Source organism: Gopherus flavomarginatus, chromosome 4, assembly GCF_025201925.1.
Source record: "Gopherus flavomarginatus isolate rGopFla2 chromosome 4, rGopFla2.mat.asm, whole genome shotgun sequence".
In the NCBI taxonomy this organism is placed as follows: Eukaryota; Metazoa; Chordata; order Testudines; family Testudinidae; genus Gopherus; species Gopherus flavomarginatus.
This window is the reverse complement of record NC_066620.1, coordinates 161,413,486-161,422,573: the sequence shown is the minus strand read 5'-3', so window position 1 is coordinate 161,422,573 and position 9,088 is coordinate 161,413,486. Positions and strand designations below refer to the sequence as shown.

Below are 9,088 nucleotides of genomic sequence, written 5' to 3'. Positions count from 1 at the left end.
GTGAGGGGGCGGCTGCCGCGCAGGCTCAGGCCGCACCTCGCCCCTGCCTGGCGTCCCGCGCAGCTCGGTGCGGCATGGCTCTGCGGCGGCTGCTGGGCCGCGCAACCAGTAAGCGGCCGGGCCGGCTTGGGCTGTTCGATGCGCCGCGCCGGGCGCAGTGTTTGAGGGCCGGGCCCCCGCGGGGGCGGCCACGGCAGCGTGGCTGGGCGCTGGCTGCGGGGCGCTGCAGCTGCGTGGCTGCGGCCTGCTGCCGGGGGCTCCGGCGGCGCCTCCAGCTGGAGGCCAGGCACAGGCGGCTCCTGTCCGGCGCAGCTGGTGAAGTGGCCGCTGCTGGGGTTGGCTTCCACCGGCTGCATCATGGTCAGGCTGCGGCCCCCCTCCCCACTGGGCACTGACCGGCGAGACGGGTCCAGGCCGAAACCCCCCTTTGCTAGAGAGCTGGCCAGAGCTGCCTGCAGCTCCCTCTGTAGTAGCCCCTGAGTTTGCGGCCCTTTCTACAGCTTAGCAACAGGTGGCGCACCAAGCGTGGTATTTTGATCTGAATTTAATTATTTTGGAGGTCACCGCTAGGCCCAGCGTCAGGGAGATGTCTGTGGAGTTAGGGCAGAGGGGAATTAAAAGGATTTGTGCCCTTGCTTTCTCTTTTGCTCTGTAAACATACTGCTTTTTCTACCTTGCATTGGTCATCTTATATCATGGACGTTTCCTTGAGGAAGGATTTCCCTTTGTTTTTTAAACTCTCCCGTCGTCTCCCTGTTTTAAAGTGTTCAGATTCTGCCATAACCATAACGATAACGCTCTCCAGACGTACCTAGGCATCTACTGGATGTTTTTAAATGACAGCTCATTGCAAACATTCTGCTTTCCCTACATGTGTTTGTTTATAGCGCTGTGATTTGACGAACTGACAGGTTTTCACACGACTTGCCTGTGATTAATTGTAAAGTGGGGCTCTTGCCAGATGTTTTCCCAAATTCACTTTTTAAATGTTGATGGGGCTTTCTGAGAAAATCAATATTTTTCTTTTAATTTTGTATGTACATGTTGATTATATAATTTAGATTGAATTCAGATCTCCTCAGATTGTCTGTTTCCTCACTGAAGGCTTTAATTGGAATTGCTTTGCTGCTGTAGCAAAGGGCTGCACAGTGTCCCAGCACCTGCCATTAAGACATGCTGTCTAGCTCAAACTCGGGATGCAGACTCCCGCTAGCTGCTGGGAGTAGACCACCCCCCCAGAAATGAAGAGGTTACTGGGAGGAAGTTGAAGCCCACTCCTGGGGGGGGGTGGGGAGGAATGTATGCATTAGAAAATGCCAGCATACTTGTTATCTTGACTCTGAAATATAAGACAGGATGCTTCAAGTGGTTTATAACCTTATCAAGTTTGAGGGCCAAGATATATACTAAACACTGTTTCTTTCAGTATCTGCTTCTAAAATTAAGAGTCTAAAATTAAGAATGTACACTGATGTCTTAGGGCTTCCTGCACATTGAATATTAAACAAATCTTTTTGTGCTCCTGCTCAGAGTGAATGCTTCATTCTCTAGTAGGTGGAGTTGAGTGAGTTTATGAGGATTTTTAACCACTGGTTGATGCAGTTATTCAGCATAAAACTGTTACATTTTAACTAACTTACATGTTAATATGCATTTGTTTGATAGGGCCAGGTCTGCTGTGCAGCTCTGTGAGGAGAACTAGTTCTAATGTGGAAGGAAAGTCTGAACCTATACAGAAATCCCCTAAAAAATCAAAATTACCAGTAGGTCGTCTTGATGAACCAGAGGAGTCCAATAGAGAGAGAGAACCACTGGAAAGTAAGTCATGGTTTTTCTAAAAAGGAAAAGAAGTACTAATTAAAGGCCTGATCCAGAGAGATGCTGAGTGCCTGCAAATCTTACCTGAGCTGTGGGTGCTCAGCACTTCTCGGGATCAGGTGTTACATAAGAGAACTCTAGAACATGCTATATATGTTCATAGCTGGCATTAAATACCATTTTAGACTATTTTATAGTGCACTGGGAGGTGGGAATAGATGATCTGGTGATTCCTTCTGGCCTTAAATTCTATGAGTTGTATACAGTGGCATTAAAACAAAAGCATCGGAGCACCAACTCCTTTTAATATAGAAACTGCTGCTTTAGGCATTGGTCCTCTAAAGCCCCTTGCACTTGATTTCAGTGGGGTTCCACGTGGAAATGCTTGAAGGATTGGGGTCTTAGATTGTTATCATTGCTATAAATCACAAGACAGTAAGTATGAACTACATAAGTGTACACATGCATTTCTAGGAGCCATTCCGCTTGGCCTAAAACAGGTAGTTACTTTAAACTCATGTAGCATGTTTCATCTGTAGCCACACTCATCCATTGCACCATGATCAGTTGCCTTTTGTTGTCTCTTAGAATTTGTGCTTTATAATCAGACTATCTAATTTACTTTTAAACTGTCTAGTGCTTGGCTTTTTTTACATGCCTGTAAATACCATAAACATTTATAGTGCTATGTAAATTATTTAAAAACTAAGAGGCTGTGAGCAGTATTGGACTATGGTTACCATCAGGAATTACTCAGATTTGGGGAGGTCGGGTAAGCAGGAAGACATGCTTAATTCTGATTCTGTCTTATATCCTTTTACCCTCAAAAGAAGTAAATGCCACCACTGATATAATTTAACAAATACATAATTATTTTGTTTTGTTCATGTTTAGAGGTTTTGTGTTTTAGGGCTAGCTAAGCCAGAAAAATCCTTGAGTTTTAATTTTCCCTATGCCTGGTCTTACTGCTGCTGACCCTGCAGCAATCATCAGTTAGAAGGCCAACAGCTCAGTTCTTTTATGCTGGCTGTTAACCAGATAGCAGATGAGGACTTTAGTTAACCATTCACTATCCATTGCTGTTATGTCACTTCCACTGAGGAGTCTCTTGAGATTCTGCTGCTGCTTAGATATTTTAATAAGTTTTATAGCTTCATCTTAAATAGAGATGAAGCATTTGTTCTCCTGCTACCCGTGCCAGAATCATATGCAAATATTGACATTTAAAAATCTATGTAGATGCCGAACACGGCAACACGATGAGGCACATTTAAATATATGTGAGTTAAAGATGTATTTCTATTTTTTTAGCTTATCTGTCTGGTTTAGGGATTTATGCTTCTGCCCACCATCATAGTACCTGGTGCCTTCTTCATGAAAGCAATAGCAATCCACATACAATGTCTGGTAGAAATTATTACTTCTATGAAAACTCAGTTGTTTTTATGTAAACTGAGATGTCTTCCCACTATCACACAAAGAAAATTACAGACAGAATGAAGCTTGGCCAGAATTTTCAGTTTTGGGTGCTGAAAATTAGGAACCTAAGCAAAAGTGAAAAGTGGACTGATTTTCAGAGGTGCTAAGCACATCAGCTCCTATTCAATTAAGTAAATTCTCATTTTGAATTCAGTAGTAGTTGTGGATGCTCAGTATCTTTTAATGTCAGGTCACTTTTATTAAGGTACCTAATTATGGTATTAGGTTTGGAGGAAGGGATAGCTCAGTGGTTTGAGCATTGGCCTGCTAAACCCAGGATCGTGAGCTGAGTCTGTGAGGGGGACACTTAGGAATCTAGGGGCAAAAATCAGTACTTGGTCTTGCTAGTGAAGACAGGGAGTTGGACTCAGTGACCTTTCAGGGGCCGTTCCAGTTTTATGTGATGGTATATCTCCATAGACAAATATGAGGGAGGATAGTTCAGTGGTTTGAGCATTGGCCTGCTAAACCCAGTGTTGTGAGTTCAATCCTTAAGGGGGCCATTTAGGGACCTGTGTCAAAAATCTGTCTGGGGATTGGTCCTGCAGGTTGGACTATCTGGCCTCCTGAGGTCCCTTCCAACTCTGACATTCTATGACCATAGATACCTATATTTGATAATTGTGGCCAAGACTTTTAGCCTAAGCTCCCTGAAATTGCTATTGCATTAACCTAAATTTTATTTATTTTTTTAAATCAAGATCAGTCTTTTGTTATAAATGGATGCAAACAGGTTACACTGTGAAATTTTACCTTTGTACTATATCTGCCAACTTTATTGGTCTTTTAATCATAGAACTTTAGAGTTGGGAGGGACCGCAAGGGTCATCTAGTCTAATCCCCTGCCAAAATGCAGTAATTTTTGTGTCTAAACCATCCAAGACAGATGGCTATCCAGCCTCTTAAGTTTCCATATTGTTTTAGAATTTCCAGATGACATCAATCCTGCTACAAAGGAAAAGGGTGGACCCAAAGGCCCTGAACCTACTCGTTATGGAGATTGGGAGAGAAAAGGACGTTGTATAGATTTTTAATGCACAAATGTATCTATATTGCTAATAGTATGTTTGATACTTGTTTCAAGAATTTACTGTAGATAGAGAAATTTCACCTAGTTGTTCCTTTTAATTCATAAATGGAGCTTCTTTTTTCCAACATGTATTTGAGGAATATCCTCAGAGATGTTTTCTGCAAATAAACATTGTTAGTCAATATTAACCTTTTTAGTCCTCTTTTACTTGTATATTCAATTTATTTGCATATTACTCTTGGGGGAATTCTGCACCAAAAAATTAAAAATTCTGCACACAATATTTTTGAAAATTCTGCATATATTATTTGTCAAAATAACACAATATAATCATACCAGTTTCAATTATTTTGGTAATTTATTTCAATATATCTGTCAGTAAATATGTTTGTAACAATATAGACCAAAAAATAAAAGATTCTGGTAATTTTTTTTTTTTTTTTTTTTTTACAAATAGATTCCTTACTAGGCATATTAATACAGAACTTTATGTAATTAATTTAAATTAAAATATAGAACTGTATTTCCTGTTTCTATCTGAAGCATTGCAAAGGGTTGGGGGAGTCGGGGGTAACCGAGGAGATGAGGGTGAGGGAAGGAGCCTAGGAGTGAACTTGTTGGGTGAGGGTGGGAGGGGTTTTTTTGTGGGGGGGGAATTGTTAGGGATTTGGGAAGCCTCCTCTATGCAGACCCTGGCTGACCCCAAGCCTCTCCCTTTCAGTCAGGCGCATCTATCCCTGTCCCTGCACACACACCTCCAACCCCATGGGTCTCTGCAGCCCCCCACCCCAGGCTCAACACTGTCATCCCACTAGCTCTTGAGCTCATGCTCCAGTCTGTCCCTCCCACTAACCATTCTGAACCCCCAGCAGCCTTGTGTGCTGCACTCTGCCCTAACCTGGCTCTGCAGGCAGGGTGTTGTGATGAACTTCTACTCCTGGGGGAATTCTGCAGCAGTGGGCATAGAATTTTTTATTTTGCCTAAGAAGTGTTGCAGTTCTGCCTTTTGCCCACCTGAGGCTGCTGTGGTGCCTGAACAGGGGCATGAACACAGCCAGCTGTTCTGGCTCCACAGCGGCCTCTGGTGAGAAAAAGGCAGAACTGCAGCAATTCTTAGGCAAAATGTTTTTTATGTGGGGAAAATACAAAATTATGCGAGGACAGAGGAATTCTGTGTATGTCCTCAGATGTGAAGAATTCCCCCAGGAGTAGCATATTAATGATTCTGGGAGAATAGTTAATATATTAGCAAAGAGTGTGTTTGAATTCTAAGGTCCAGAGTGTTGGTTCTTAACCTATTAGTGACCTTTATTCAGGAATTTCATGTGATTGAGTATTTGGCTGTACCTCATGTACTGCTGGTCCCTCCAATTCTGTGGGAATCAAATGTCTAGGGGAAAGACACCCTCAAACTAATAAAAATGTCTATAGAAATATGTTGTAAACAAGACTGGATGATTGAGAAGGGATGCCTATGATATAATTATGTTATGTGATTGATAAGAGGTGCTTGTTATTGCAGATGTTTTCTGTAATGAATGAAATAAGGATCTATTGAAAAATTATTTAAATTCATTAATAACTGCTGGTTGTCACAGCTGTCAGTAATAATAACTAGCTTAGAATTCCCTTTAGCTTATCAATCATGTAACCTAAGGAAACCATAAAAGAAATTCCCTAAGTAATTAGGTAAAATGAAAATGTAAAAAACAGAACGCATAGTGAAATTAATCATGAGAGAGCAGTTTTCCCTCCAAACAGGAGTTTTTCTTTTTACAGGGTGTGAGACAGAGGGTTAGAAAGATAGTTCAGGAATGAACACTGTCAGCATTCTACTAGGTACAGAGGAGGGTACCAAACCTTCTCTTCACCATCCCCAAAGGGGATAAAGTATGTCTTTCTGTATTGTGTATAATGCTGTATTAATCTTTACTTCATTATCTTTAATTTATATATTAGTTTGAGACAGTTATTTGACAATCTCAAATTGTTATTAAATTCAAACATGCAACAACATTGCTATAAAGTAACTTTTTGGAGCAGGTAATTACGTTGTGCGCTAATCTTCAGTAGTGTTTTCACTCCTTAATGCAAGACTGGTCATGTGAAACTGATGGTCGTGGTAATCTTATTGAACAATATTTAAAACCAAAACTCTTTAAGTGTACTAATATTTAATATTTATAGTATCTTCCATGCTGAAAGATCAAGATATCAAAAAACAACACGAATCTGAGCAAAAGTTGTCCAAAATTACTTATAATGCTTTGGAGAACATTAATGTGATTGGCCAAGGCTTGAAGCAGTATGTTTTACAAATTGTATGTGTGATATATATAACACACACACAATTTGTGAAACACTATATAGTGAAATGCAGTCACTTCTGAAGAACAGGCCAGCATTTAACTAACGTATAGCACAATAGTTAAGGTGTAAGGGAAGTTTTAATCAAGGGCTCCAGGCCAAACTGCTACTTTTGAAAAGTGCCATGAGTTTTTTTTATTGTGTGTGCAAAGCATACAGGACCTCAGTTTTTTAATTTTGTCTTAAAGACTGACACAGTAAACTGTATTACACTCAATTTATCAATCTCAGAGAGTTGTGGAGGGCTAGTTGACCCTCTTGGGACTGGAATTTATGGTTTAAAGCGATCTAGGAATGCCAGATGTGAGGCTTAGACAACCATTATCTCCTGTAGCTTATATAATTACATGTATGTGTATTTTTTGTTAGATAAATAAAGGTGACTACCTCAAAATTGGTTAAATCCTGTCTGGGGAAAAATGGGTTTATTTTCACAGATTCATAAATTTTAAGGCCAGAAGGGACCATTAGATAATCTAGTCTGACCTCCTATATGTCACAGGCTGTTTATTTTCATCCAGTTACCCCTGTATTGAGCCAAGTACCTTGGATTTCAGTAAAACCTTACTATTTTGCCTAAAGCGCGTCTTCCAGACAAACATCTGTTTTTGATTTGATGATATGGAGAGTTGGAAAATCCATCACTTCCTTTGGTAGTTTGTTCCAGTGGTTAATCACCCTCACTATTATAAATTTGTGCCTTATTTCTAATTTGAATTCGTCTGGTTTCAGCTGTCATTCTTGTAATACGTTTGTCTGCTAGATTAAACAGCCCATTAGTACCAAGTGTCTTCTCCCCATGAATGTACTTTGATACTGTAATCAAGTCACCTCTCAATTTCTTTCAGTAAGATAATCAGATTGAGCTCACTGGAGGGCATTTTTTCCAGCCCTTGAATAATTTTTGTAGCTCTTTTCTGCACCCTCTCCAATTCTTCATCCTTAGTAAAATGTGGACCTCCCTACTCCTCTGCTCACTACTCCCCTGTTTATATCCAAGGATCTTGTTAGCCCTGTTTGCCACATCATCGCGCTGTAAGCTCATGTTCACTTGCTTGTCCACTGAGATTCCTAAATCCTTCTCAGGGTTGCTGTTTTCCAGCATACAGTCTTCTATTCTGTAGGTATAGCCTGCATTCTTTGTTCCTAGATGTATGATTTTGCATTTAATTGTATTAAAACTCATTTTGTTTGAATAGGCACAGCTTACCATGAAATTCAGATTCCTCTATATGATTGCCCTGTCCTCATCTTTATGTGCCACACTGACAGTATATCATCTGGAAACTTTATCATCAATGATTTTATATTTACTTTCTAAATCATTGTGAAAATGTTAAATAGCAACAGGCTTAGTACCAATCCCTGTGGAATCCCACTAGAAATACCCCCATTCAGTTATTCCTCATTGACAGCTACTTTTTGATATCTGTCAGGTAGCCAGTTGTTAATTCATTTAATGTATACTTTGGTGTTGTATAGTGCTAATGTTTTAAGTAGAATATTGTGCAGTACAAAATCAAATGCCTTACAAAAGTCTAAGTGGATTACATCTACCAATTACCTTTATCAACCAAACCTGCAGTATCATCAGATAATGAAATCAGGTTTGTTTGAAAAGACCTATTTTCCATAAAATTGTATTGAGTGGACTTAATTACATTCTAATCCTTTAATTCTTTTTCAGTTGAATCTCCTATCAGCTTTTCCTGTTTTGTTCTTTATCTGTTGCTGTTAAATAGCAGGAGAGTCATACATTTTGTTTTCCAGTACATTGTCTTTATTAATACGTTTCTTACTCTTTTGTCTGCTTTTTATCTTATTTTTCTTAATTTTAATGCCAATGTTTGCAAAATAATTACTGTACGGTTACTTTTATTGACAAGGTATGTAAAGCTGCTCTTCGCTCTTTTGGAACATTTTCATTATAAATCTGTGACCTAACAGCATCCCACTACAAGAGGCAAGGGGCTCACTGCTATCTGATAGTGAGTTTCAGCTGGCCCAACAAGGTCAGTGAACTCCAATTCATTAATGTCCTATCTGATGTGTGTCATGTAAGGTATCACTGGAAAACTAATAACACACTGATCATGAATAGTGTTGTGTGCTATGTGCACGGTAAATGCCCAAGGACCATATAAATATGAAGGAAATGTGGAACTAAAATGTGTTTAGCAGATCCGTCTGGGGAGTGGGTAAACAGGCTTCTCCCAGACAAAAGACAAGCCGGTGCCCCCAGCCAGGGGTCATCAGAGTTGATTAGCAATCGCATGTCAAGTGGCCCTTCACTTAAACAACGGGGAGGGTAGGAACAGTTTAATTTGCATTTTAATAAATACCAGAAGGGGAAGAAACCAGCATGGAACTTTCTTCATCACCCGACTCCATGTC

The 9,088-nt window shown here is 40.2% G+C and overlaps 1 protein-coding gene across 1 annotated transcript; it reads left to right on the top strand.

Moving 5' to 3' along the window:
- SDHAF4 (succinate dehydrogenase complex assembly factor 4) lies at window positions 1-4,515 on the top strand. Its single transcript, XM_050951089.1, has 3 exons — window positions 1-108; window positions 1,666-1,818; window positions 4,222-4,515. The coding sequence occupies exons 1-3, from the start codon at window positions 75-77 to the stop codon at window positions 4,329-4,331; spliced, it is 297 nt and encodes a 98-aa protein (XP_050807046.1). The 5' UTR covers window positions 1-74; the 3' UTR covers window positions 4,332-4,515.
- Window positions 4,516-9,088: the final 4,573 nt, after the last annotated feature.